This window comes from Trachemys scripta, chromosome 14 (genome assembly GCF_013100865.1).
Source record: "Trachemys scripta elegans isolate TJP31775 chromosome 14, CAS_Tse_1.0, whole genome shotgun sequence".
Lineage (NCBI taxonomy): Eukaryota > Metazoa > Chordata > Testudines > Emydidae > Trachemys > Trachemys scripta.
Window position 1 is genome coordinate 28,176,106 of NC_048311.1, and position 13,250 is coordinate 28,189,355.

Consider the following 13,250-nt stretch of genomic DNA (forward strand, 5'->3'; position numbering starts at 1 on the left):
TCCCCAGATGTTGCCTCTCTTGGGTAGAGATCTACGTCCTTCTCCCTTCTGACCAGGGTATTTCCAAGCTGCACAGTTCCCTGCCTTCACTATGTATTTCTCAGCACAGACAGGTGCCCCAGGACACCTGCTGGCTTTTTCTTCAGAGATGGTTGACAAATGTAATTGCTACATTTATAAGTATCACACAGTTTTTTTCTAAGCAAGCCTACTTTATTCTTAAGGTAAAAAGAAATGCAGACAAAACATTAAAAACAACAAAAGAACCTACATGCATGTTAATAAGCTTATACTGGTTAACCCCAACCCTAACACAAATTCTGGCAGGATGTGTCATTTAACTCCCTCACCCTAGGGGAGTCCTTGTGGTCACAAGTTCATCACAGGTTTCAGAGTGGTAGCCGTGTTAGTCTGTATCAGCAACAACATAAGCTTTCGTGGGCTAAAACCCACTTCATCAGATGCTTGGAGTGAAAAACACAGTAGGCAGGTGTATATATAACAGCACATGAAAAGATGGAAGTTGCCTTAACAAGTGGGGGGTCAGTACTAACGAGGCCAATTCAATCAAGGTGGATGTAGGCTATTCCCAACAGTTGACAAGAAGGTGTGAGTATCAACAGAGGGGAAAAGTGCACTCATAACATGTTCAGTTCACCATTTATACACTGCAGGTGTCTTTAATCTGGAGTTTCCAGAAACAGGTAAGTAGTACACATTGGGTCTTTCTCCCCAGTTAATATCCTCAAAATATTAACTTCAGAGGGGAGAATTTGCACCACTTCACATACAGCTGTTCCAGAAAAACCTCTGAACTTCCTAATACCTTCCAGAGATTGTATTATCTTGTCTTCCTGCTAAAGAAGTTCCATACAATATCAAAATGTACATAAACATTTGCATTTCTAATACAACAACATCTCTCAAAGGCATTAACCCTAATTCAGTAAGGTTTAACTTCATTCAATAAAGTTCATTGTGGATATTGGCAGTCACATTAATGCTTAGGATACTTTTTAAAAAAAAATTTCCTTTTGTATTAATTTGGTGCACTATATAGTGAAGGACTCAGAATTCCGCAAAAAAATCAGAATTAGCCAGGGACTGGTATACCGCGGACAAAAACTTTTTTTAAATTTTCCCACTGAACTCTGGTAACACAACTCAGTTCTGGCCTGCAATATATAATTTTAATATTTGCTCCGTGCCACACAGATAGGCATGATGTTTTTTCCAACACTCCTGCATGATTCCAATCCTAATACTCTTGAGAAGAGATTAACAATTATACCAAATTGTGATAAAATTGTGCAAGCCCTCCATGAAATGACCCAGAGGAACTTATAGGATGGGATCCTAAATGGTGGTTTTGAATATGAATTAGGATGAACTCACCAAAATCATTTTCACTCTCGATACATCTACAGTTGTGCAAGAATAACTCTTTGAGCCAACAACTGTCCCAGCACACAGTACACTAGGTTGGGGCCTTTGAGCATTAAGGAAATACAAACAACAAAAGTCTGATTTTACTATCCTTTGTAAATGTAAAGGATAAATTTAAATTTAAGTTTGGTTTACACCCAAAAGTTAAGTTGTGCAAGACTTTTATACGGAATCAAAGATAAAAAGAAACGTTATCTTTTTTCTTTAAAACATTAATGAAAATATTTTTTGGATATAAACTGTCTCCTGCAATGTTGAAACCCCAACACTGCAGCACAGGCCTAGTGCACGGCAGCTAGAAATTGAAACTGACTATGACAAAGGAAAAACACTGTTGCAAGACTCAAAGTGAATCCAGAACAAAGAGTATACAAAGATAAGAAAGAACTTGTATTAAATTTTTATCCCAAGAGTGTCACTTTAAATTGGAATTTTAGTAGTACTTTGTATATGACTTTCCTGTGATACAAGTTAAAAATATGGAAGAGTATGAGACGTACCTAAAACACATGCAGCATTAGCTGTAACAGTTCATGTAAATGCATGGAGTTAGGATTTGTGGGTTAATTCGTAAGAACCTGGCGCAAATTCTTCAATTAGGGTCCTTTACGGTAGCAGATTACTGGAAGCCTTTACGGTTTGTTGCATTAATGTATATTACCAGGGAACATTCCACCTCCCCTCTTTCAATAACTTACTGCCAAAGAGAGCTTAAGCCACCTATGGCTTTAAGAAAAAATACCCAAACTCCAATTTGTATGTCAAGTTTCAGTCTAGCGTGAGATTTTGCAACATGGAGAATCAGACAGACCAAGAACTATACTATAGTTGTGCTAGGAGCTGTCACTATAATAATTTTTCTTTTCCCTCTCTGTCATTCTGAAATTTTTGTCATATTCTTCATTGATGTCTTTTCTCTGAATCTAATATCTTTATTTTAAAATGTCATGCAGTTTCTGGAACCTGCTTTCTAGCTAGCATCTTGCAGTTCTTTTACTTCCTTATCCTCTTGTTATTTACAATCACTTCATTTACAGTCATTGTCCCAGCTTTCACCCTGCATAGTTGTTCTAAGTTTATTCCTTCTTCAGTATTTCAGAGCCTTTCAATAAGAAAAAACAACAATGAATTCAAAGGTTTTTTGTTTGTTTCCTTTTTAGAAAGTTAATACAGGAAAAGCTTTGTTATCCAGCACGTTACGGGAATGGCGGTGGGGGGCGAAAATACTGGTTAACTGAGAGTTATACTTACCAATGGAGGGAGGGAATTTGGGTGCGGGAGGGAGCTCAGTGCTGGGAGTTGGGGCGCGGGCTCGGAGGGGGGAGTTTGGGGGTACGTCTTCACTTACCGGAGGGTCCGGCAGCAGGCAATCGATGTTCTGGGATCGATCCCGGAAGTGCTCGCCGTCGACGCTGGTACTCCAGCTCGCCGAGAGGAGTACGCAGCATCGACGGGGGAGCCTTCCTGCCGCGTCTGGACCCGCGGTAAGTTCGGACTAAGGTACTTCGAATTCAGCTACGTTATTAACGTACCTTAGTCCGAAGTGGAGGCTTAGTGGGGACCAGGCCTGGGTTAGGGAAGGGGCTTGGGGCAGGGGGTTGGGGTGTGGGAGGGGTTTTGAGGTGCTAGATCTGGGCGTTGCTCACCTTGGGTGGCTCCCCAGAAGCAGTGACATGTCCCTGCTGCTCCTAGGCAGAGGTGCAGCCAGGCAGCTCTGCACACTGCCTCCGCCCGCAGGCGCCGCCCCCGCAGCTCCCATTAGCCACGGTTCCCAGACAATGGGAGCTGCAGAGCCAGCGCTCAGGGCAGGGGCAGCGCACGGAAACCCCACGGCTGTTCCTCTGACTAGGAGCAGCAGGGACAAGTCACTGCTTCCGGGGAACCAGGCAGAGCCAGGTAGGGAGCCTGCCAGCCCTGCAACAACCAGACTTTTAATGGATATCAGAAATGCCAGTTTCTAGAGCTTTCCAGTTGGTAAAGTGCCGGATAACACAGCTTTTACTGTAGTGACTTTATTTCTCATGGAATGTTAAATGATACACTAACTATAGCAGCTTTCCAAATACCATACAATTCCATTAATTTCCAATACTAGTTAGCTTCCAAGATATAAAAATTTGGTTGATTTTTTTTTAAATTAGAGTTAAAAAGTTTCTTGTAAAAATCAATTTGGTTTGACCAACTTCAATTAACAGCAAGTTTAACATTTCACTTTGCATATTCATTCTCCCCCCTCTCCAATCCCATTCTACACACCACCTCCTGCCAGATCAAGACAAGGTAACACAATTAGGCTACAACAAAGGACATGAATATTGTAATGTTGCTAAAAAAACAAACAAAATCCCTAATCACACAAGACATGACAGAGACACACGTTTTTAAAGAACTACATAATTAAGATAAAATTTATGATTTTATTTTGCATTAGCTGCCAGGAGGTGAAAGGTCCACTTTTTTTCTTGGGCTTCCATTTCCATCTGCCCATCATCCAGTATTTCTCTACTTTTCTTATTTTCCCCTTTATATTCTTATTCAATGTCCTCAGATTCAGCAAAACTTTCTCACTTATTCACTTCAGTTAACAACGCCCTGGCCTGGCCTGAAGTTCCCAATTAATCCTGCATTTCGGAGTTGCATGGGTGCTACAGTGAAACAGTCTGACCTCAAACATAACTCTATTAATAATAAAGGAAAAGGGAGAGGCACAAGGAAGGAAGGAAGGAGAGAAAGAAATGAACAATTAATTTTCTATCCATACTAGAACTGTTTTTGAACTAAAGAACTATGATTCAAGTCAGAGAGCTGAAGTGCAGCACCCACCCAATTATCAGAGAGTGTGATTTAAGATTCAAGGACAACTCCTGATAATATGTCTAATGAATGTGATTTCACTTTCATGTGGATCAACAAACAGCAAAGTTCATCATTTAAATATTATAGTAGGAAAGATCAGATACCACAGTGATTGGTGCATTAAACACACAGACAAACTACATTCAGGATGAAGAAATGTATTTTATGGCATTAGCAACCATGATAAAGATGAGAATTTTTTTAAATGATCACGTTCTTTATTACTTTTGACCATGTAAGAGCAGAGTCCAAATGCACAGTCCAGAGTATCCTCTGGTAGTGTAAAAGCACAGAAATACTGCTTGGATGGATGCACAAGAAACATGGAGAAGGACATCTTCAGGGTCCAGGAAAAAAAACACTTCCAGAGCATGAAATCCCCCACTGTTGCCAGTGCCAAGACAATGTCTTGGAGATTAGACAAGATCAAACTCTGATCTTTACCTATGATAAATATCATTCCTTACCTAACAGGCCTCCTCTCGGAAAATTAAAATTAACCCTACCAGTTTGAGTGTAAGTGTAGTAGGAAAAACCCTCCCAAAAGATAAGAAACTGGAAACAGGAATTGCCATACTAAATCTGACTGTAGTCCATCTAGTCCTGTATCATTGGTGGATAAGTGCAAATATCAGTTGCTTAAGAGAAAGATGCAACAAACTCTGCAATAAGCAATTATGGAATAACACATGGGAAGTTTCCTCCTAACCCCATAGAGTTAAAGGCAGGCTTATGAGAAAGTTTGAAAAGATTTTGAACTGGATTTATTTTACCCATCTTGTTCCAAGTTTTTTAAATATTTGAGGAGGAGGAGTATAACATGCTCTCTTCAGAGCTAGTTCATTCCCGTGCTCTTACACACCTCCTTGCCAAACATTGAGCATACCCAACTATTCACATAGCTGAAGCTTCTCTATGTATTCAACCAGCTTCTATCAGTAAAATGCAATAAAGGGAGAAATCAGGGAGGCCCTTAAATTCCAACATATTAAATACTTGACATGCTCACGGCCCATAATAGTGAATTACACTAGAAAAAGAACATGCACATTTCATAGTAAGGCAACACACAAAAAAGCGTACTTCCTTACCAACTGATTTTTTAAAGGTTCATCGCTAAAAACAAATACAAAATGAATGGAGAACGTTCTCACTCCCCATTCTTAGTTAATTTTTGTAACATCTAAGTAGTTCAGGGAACTTCCCGTGTTGAATATTTAAATAATTCCTTCACTAGAGGCCAAATTTTAAGGTCTTTAATGGAACAAAGAGAGTGTCACGTTATTAAAGATTTGGCAGTATGATACTAGATCAATGACTTACAAAGAGCAATAAGACATAGGGATAGCAGGAGGATTAAAAGTAACAAGGTTTTTTTCCCGTGTAAATTCTATGATAAAAATAGGCTTACGTAGTGGACAACAGGCAAAATATAGACTACACTTTTAGAAAGGGGGATATAAATGTACTGTAGTCACTCTTTTTCACTAGAAAAAAATAGTAGCAAGGGTATATTTTTTTAAAATATCACCCCTGTATGTACAGGACGAGAAAGGTTTTATTTTTAAAAGCGCCAGCTAACATCAAAATAGCCCTGCCATGAAATGACCACAACTAACAGAGCGCTCATTCCCCTACTTAATAAATAAAATCAGTATTGAGGATAGAAAAATGTGGTTTAAAGCATTAGCAAACAATCGTAGAAAGTGTAATGAGCGAAGGAGCCAGAAGGCTAGCTACTGAGTACACATGTAGCATCAACAGGACAGATAAATTATAAGAAGTTACAGCATGCTGACATCTACTAAAAACATTAAAAGGGTACGATACTATATATAAAGTAGACAAAGAAAACTATTGCTAACTCAGAATAAATACTGAATGAGTATCACAATGGCGCAGTTTATAAAGCCTATAACAGAATGTAGCATGAAATAAGTTTTAATATATCTATCCTAATATAACTTCCAACTGTTATCAGTTCACATTATTACAATAATTGCTAGCTCTGCTGACTGGGAATTAATTACATTCATTTTATCGTTTGGGGGTTTCTTAATTGTATTCTCTATCACAGAGTGATTCCCTTGTGTTGATTAAAACAGAGTTCAAACCAATGGTCTATCTGAATTTATAGGTAAAAAGGATGAAGATTAAAAACAAAAAGATTGGGACATGAAAGAAAATCCATAAGACTAAAAGGTGATTTCATTTTCCAACACACCCCCACATGCAGCACCTCCTGATCCAAAAAAAAAAGTGATACTTGTAAGGTATAAATTGCATAAACATTCTTTTTGTAAAAAGTTAGAGGCTGCACTGTATGCAAATGATGACATTTAATTTGAGGAAACTCTGTCAAAAGAAACTTTCTGGTTTGCCTGTTTCACATTTTAAAAAAATCTTAATTCAACAATTCTAATCCTTTTCAACGTACATACGGACAGAGCACCTGCATAGCTTTTCCTTCTTGCTATACCAGTCAACCTTTGGCTGGATTTAAAATGAAGTGTAACACTGTATGGCAATCAATAAACTATTTGTGGCTTACCTTGGCACTGAAATCCTTGTTTCCCAAACCCCCTGCAAGGGAAAAAGACAAACATTGTCTTAACATATTTAGTTATTGCTTCTTCCCACTAACCTAGTATAATAAAAAAAAAAAACTCACATTAAACTACATGATTTCAGGTTTTGTTAAGAAAGCAACAGATTTTATAATACAAAACAAAGCATTAACCCGTCTATTTCAAAGATGAGAATAGCAGCAGATTCCAGCTATGTAATTTCATCTTCTGGCAAACCTTTATTTTATTTTTATTTTATTTTACAAGCAATTTTGGATCCACAATTAGTGTCATCTGTGAATATTACATAATGTTACAATTCACTCCATGCCATGTGTATACTTACGATATTATAAATACTCCAACTGCTAGAGGGCTATAAAAAGAACCATAGTTGGATTCTAAGATGAATTTTAGTATGCATATTGAGATTTAACTATCTACAACAATGATTGCGGGATGAGATCAGGAGACAGACGTACAGAAAGGCGTTTGACGCTGGTTGTTTTGGGGCTTTTACAAAGAATATCCAGCTAACACAGAGAAAATAAATTAATAAAGGCCACTGCTCTAATAACTATTGTACTTCTAATCTTTTAAAAATAATTCTATTAATAAGTTATCATTGTTTGAAACAATGATTTAAACATGTGCGTAGTATTAGCTATCATACCCAGAGTTTAGTAATATATTAAATCTCACACAAATCACCACCTCATTTTTTCATTTTTCATTTTGACATTGAGTTCTTTTTCCTCGATCAACAAAAATAGTTGTTTTCGGTACCATTTACACACACTCTCTACATTCTCTCTTTTGAGGAGGTTTTGTATCTGAGGCAGCAGCTGAAAGTGTTTATACTGAGAGAAAACAAAACCAAACTACAAAGACAAACATCCAGCAAAAGCCATTACATTGAATATAACTCCCTTTAGCAAAAATAAGTATGAAGTTTAGCTACAAAATTTATGATTAAATAACTAACAATAACATCTCTTCCTCATATCCAAATATTTATTGTGATTTAGAGAAAAAAAAATCATTTAAAAAAAACCTCATGTGACTTCAGTAAAAATTTACTTCAAATTAAAGTTGACATTAAAGGGACACGCAACTTTACAAAAAAATTTAGTTTTATCTGAAACATTTTTCATATTGTTATTACAAGTGAAACCTAAGATCACGATACTGGAAAGATTATAAAATTGTATTTCCTTATTTACTCTGAGTATATTTGACAATACTTTCCATACAGTCTTTTCACTGTTTCCCTGTTTGTGTGGGTCTTTCACTCCATAACACAAGAGAGAAAAATTGTTTTCTCTAAAATATACAAATATAATTATAAAACCACCAAAACAGACAACAGGACTAAGGCTGGACACAGAATCTGAAGCTACTTTTAGGTCAGATGATTAGATTTCAAGACAACAGTGTTCTTTGACCAGCAAACTGAAATGCATCCTTTCTTCATGGTTTGTACTGAAAGATACTAGTTCACATTTGAGTCTGTTTCATTCAGTCTATAGTGTAATGAATCTCTCTCTTATCCAAAATTTCACAAAATAAAGCAAACCTTGGGTAGAATTTCCTTTAAACAAATTTGGCAAGTCTAAATAAGAATCTGCTACCTAGTTCGATATTAAGATCATCAAGATTGATTAAAAACAAAAAACAAAAAAAACAACCCACACACATTTGGGGAGGACTTCATTCCACTGAAATATTACATGTTCTTTATTCACACCTCCAAATGTTTAATAATAGTCACATTCTTGATTTGTATCCCTCAACTGGAAATTGTTATGGGAATGCAACAGTTAGGTGTCCATTTAATGACCTCTGAAGATGCCATACTTGCCATGTTTTTGGTGCAAAGGCACCCAATATTGCATCTGACTTTAAACCAATAATGAAAAAGTATGTACTGAAGTTGCTGCATGCTGTCTTTGAAGAACATTTAAGAGCTTCCTAGACTTACTAGCAAGGAAAGACCACAGCGTACAACTACTCTTGCCACCTGTCAACAACAGGATATCCTTTCACTTTCAAATACATCCTGTAATCAGGTGCCTTTTGTCATGACGGTATTGTTTTTAAAAACTGCATTATTTATCTGTACCAATACATGCTGACAATAACCCTGCAGCATTATTTCACACCTGCCAAGTCTCACTCTTTTTGGATTTATTTTAAAGCAGTTTTTAAATTCTTCTACTTTTACAATGAAGGGTTTTGCAATTTCCCCCAAATCGTGATAGTGTGAGAAGCCAGAACTTATTTTTCCCCTTTTCTACAGTCTGCCTATGTCCGTTTCAGCCACTCCTCTCCCCATATATTTTCAACGGTTTGTTGCATGCTCCCCTCTCACATGTTTTGTGTTTGCTAATAGAATCAGTCTCTCTCTGCCACAGCATCCAAGTTAAAGAAGGCAGCACAAAGAGAGAAACTGAGAATGTACAGTAGGCCAAGGGTCATGCCGCCCAGTGCATGCTGAGGGAGCCAGCCAAGTGCAGCGTGCACACAGCCAGTTGCATGCATTCCCCTCACAATCTTCTCACACTGCTGAGCCCCAAGGAACAACAGACTTTACTTTCAGCAGTGCTCATCACCACCCACTGCTCTCACTAACGTCAGTGGGAAAGGTGGGTGCTCCTCAAATTTGAAGATCAAGCCCCTAAGTCTTTCCTCTCTCCACACAAGTTGCAGTATGCAACATAAAGAGAAGGAAGCACATGAATGTATATAATTTACAAGTGAGCCAAGTGCCCCACCCATTCCCACTGTCTCAGGTCAGGTCACAGAGTATGAGCAATCAGTCTGCATACTCCTCATTGCTGCCCTGCTTAGCAGAGGGTATTATACGATGCAGCTAAGCCAACCGCATGCAAGCACACGCTGAAATTGCCCTGTCTGGCCTAGGGTATGAGTGAGCTGAGTACACCACCTGGTCAAGAGCATGATAGGGACTAACAATTCAGTGTTTGCTTCTAGATTCTGAAGAGCCTTGCAGAGCCTTGCCACCTGCCCAGAACCCAACAGGACCCAATTCCCAGTGTCAGGTTTGAGTCGATCAGGTTGGGTCTGAAAAGAACCAACCCTCTCGGATCCAGGTCTGGTCAGGTAGGCTCTGATCATCTCCTCCTGTCTGTGAAGTCGGTGCTGCAGCAGCTGCGTGCCCCGCTCCTGCCAACCACCACCACCTCACTGTGCTGTGAATGCTGCAGAGTGCACTCACGAGTCACAGCACATCTCACTCCACAGCACACACAGCGCAGCAAGGCAGCAGTGGCAGGGTACACGCCTGCCACTGTGCTGCCCCCATGGGCAGGAGACAGCCCGAGAGGATTCACAGGCACGAGACGTGAGAAGCCACTACCCAACTGAACCCCAAGTACGAGGTGGAGGCAGCCGATATCAGTTTGGAGGGAAGTGTTGGGTCCAGGTTGGATCTAAAAAGGACTCAACATGCTCAGGTCAGGTTTGTGTCTAGGTTGCGTTCAGGTCAGGCTTTAAAATTAGGCCCAAGCAGACCTCTAATTTGATTATTTTGTCCTCTTTGTCTCTCGGCAGCCTCTTTCCTATACTTGCTAATCTAGAGGCACCGGCTGCAACGTATTTTCTAGTCTCCCTGCCCTCCACAGGCAGCAACAGGGAACACAGGAACAGCAACTATCACAAAGATAATGAAAAGGCTGCAAAAGTTTTGCTGAATGACTGGAGAGTGGTGCAAATGCTGGGAAGCAGGGAGGTCCCTTACCAGATTAAATCAGTGGCTGTAGAACCTGGGTAGGATGAGATTAGATGCATGAATGCTAGGGAGGCATAAAGGCTAGGGAGTCTCCCACATGTGCTGGGCACATGTGGGAGACTCAGCAAATGAAACCAATGAAGTGACAGCACAACTTGGGTTGGGGGAGGAGGGATAAGAATGTACGGTGGTCTGAAGGAGATGAGGTGTGCTCCGAGTATCACAATAGGGAAACATGTTTAGGGGATGGAGGACAGTCCAAGCGATAATCCCTGGATTAAACTGATCCTGTGGCTGCAGAACATGGGTTGGGTGCATATCTGAGGACTGCAGGGAGTGTTTATTTCTTGCCCAAGGGATCAAGTGTCATCTCCCAGGCGTCCCCAGGGTGCATGGGGGTCTCCCTAAGACACTCACAAAATGAAGTGCAATGGCTGCAAAACAGGGGTGCTGTGCCTTACAGCACGGGTCATAGAGTATAATGGGAGGGGATTTAGAGTTGTTCCCAGGGTTCAAGCTAGGGGGTTCCCAGTTAGACTCACCAGTGGCTGCAGGATGTGCGCAAAATGCATTCCTATAGGCGAGTTACTAGGGAAGGCACCAAAAGAAGTTGATGTACACCTCTAGCCCAATATAACGCGACCCGATATAACACGAATTCGGATATAACACAGTAAAGTAGTGCGCCGGGCGGGGGGGGGGGGGGGGGGGGGAGGAGGCTTGCGCACTCCGGTGGATCAAAGCAAGTTTGATATAACGCGGTAAGATTTTTTGGCTCCCGAGGACAGCGTTAAATCGGGGCAGAGGTGTACTAGCTGCAGAAGGTGTGCTGGGCAACAAGGATGAATACATAGATATGCTGTGTTGGAGGCAATATGGGGGGGGGTCACTCAGATTAAATGGGTGCAGTAGGGCTGCACTAAGTGGCCTAGCTAAGGTGATCGGATATGGGGGAAGGCACGTGGCATGGAGGAACTCCTCCCTAGCAAGGTGTGGGAATAGCAAGGTACAAGCAGTATAGTGGGGTGTCTCATCAAATTACATAGGTGCAGTGGCAGCATAAGGTGAGCTGGCTGAAGTGGGTAGTTCATAGCATCCCGAATCATAGGGGGAGAGGACCGATGTTACAGGCAAGGTAGCTGGGAGTCTCACCAGATGAAGTCAGTGCAGTGGATGCAGGAAGAGGGCTAGCTAAGAGAGCTGTGGGGGGGGGGGGGGGGATATAGGGGGCAGGGGCTTCATTGCGGGGCTCTCTCACCAGAAGAAGTCAATGCAATGGCTGCAGAAGTGGATGGTATAGAGGCAGTATACAGGGAATCACTGCAGTACAGCAGAAGCGTGGGTGGCTCGAAGGGCATGGGCAATATAGGAACCAGCAGTGGTATAGGGGCAGTGTAAGTGGCAGGGAACAATATGGGGGTGGTATAGCAGCAGGGACAGCACAGGAGCGATACAGGGGTCTCTCACCAGGTGAAGTCAGTGCAGGGCTGCAGAAGGGGAGTTGCCCGGGGGACGGTAGAGGGCGATGTACGCGGCAGGGAGCAGTACGGGGGTGATATAGGGACGGGGGCGGTATAGGAGCAGGGGCAGTACAGGAGCAGGGCAGCGGTCTCTCACCAGGTGAAGTCGGTGCAGTGGCTGCAGGAAGGGAGTAACCCAGGGGGGCGGTATAGGGGCAGGGAGCAGGACGGGGGTGGGACGGGGACGGTATAAGAGGCAGGGGCAGTACGGGGGCGCTATAAGGGTCTCTCACCAGATGAAGTCTGCAGGAGGGGAGTTACCCGGGGGGCAGTATAGGGGCAGGGAGCAGGACGGTGCTGACATAGGGATGGGGGCAGTATAAGGAGCAGGGGCAGTACGGGGGCGCTGTAGGGGTCTCTCACCAGATGAAGTCGGTGCAGTGGCTGCAGGAGGGGAATTACCCGGGGGGCGGTATAGGGGCAGGGAGCAGGACGTGGTGAAGGGGGCAGTATAAGGGGCAGGGGCAGTACGGGGGCGCTATAGGGGATCTCTCATCAGATGAAGTCGGTGTAGTGGCTGCAGGAGGGGAGTTACCTGGGGGGCAGTATAGGGGCAGGGAGCAGGACGGGGGTGAGACAGGGGCAGTATGGGGGCGCTATAGGGGTCTCTCACCAGATGAAGTCGGTGCAGCGGCTGCAGGAGGGGAGTTACCTGGGGGGCGGTATAGGGACAGGGAGTAGGACGGGGGTTGGGACTGGGGCGCTCTAGGGGTCTCTCACCAGATGAAGTCGGTGCAGTGGCTGCAGGAGGGGAGTTACCCGGGGGGCAGTCTAGGGGCAGGGAGCGGGACGGGGGCGGTATAAGGGGCGGGACGGGGGCAGTATACGGGGCAGGACGGGGGCGCTCTAGGGGCAGGGAGCGGGACGGGGGCGCTCTAGGGGCAGGGAGCGGGACGGGGGCAGGGAGCGGGACGGGGGCGGTATTAGGGGCAGGGAGCAGGACGGGGGCGGTATAGGGGTCTCTCACCAGATGAAGTCAGTGCAGGGGCTGCAGGAGGGGAGTTACCCGGGGGGCGGTCTAGGGGCAGGGAGCGGGACAGCGGCGGTATAGGGGTCTCTCACCAGATGAAGTCGGTGCAGTGGCTGCAGGAGGGGAGTTACCCGGGGGGC

At 43.0% G+C, this 13,250-nt stretch overlaps 1 protein-coding gene across 2 annotated transcripts in view; it reads right to left on the bottom strand.

Annotated features, from left to right (window-relative positions):
* PRKCA (protein kinase C alpha) overlaps positions 1–6,885 on the bottom strand; it is a gene marked incomplete at its 5' end in the record, with an annotated part of 305,495 nt that extends 298,610 nt beyond the window's left edge. For both annotated transcript variants that reach the window (XM_034790526.1, XM_034790525.1), the window contains 1 exon segment: positions 6,854–6,885. In XM_034790526.1, the coding sequence (XP_034646417.1) occupies positions 6,854–6,885 (32 nt within the window).
* Positions 6,886–13,250: the final 6,365 nt, after the last annotated feature.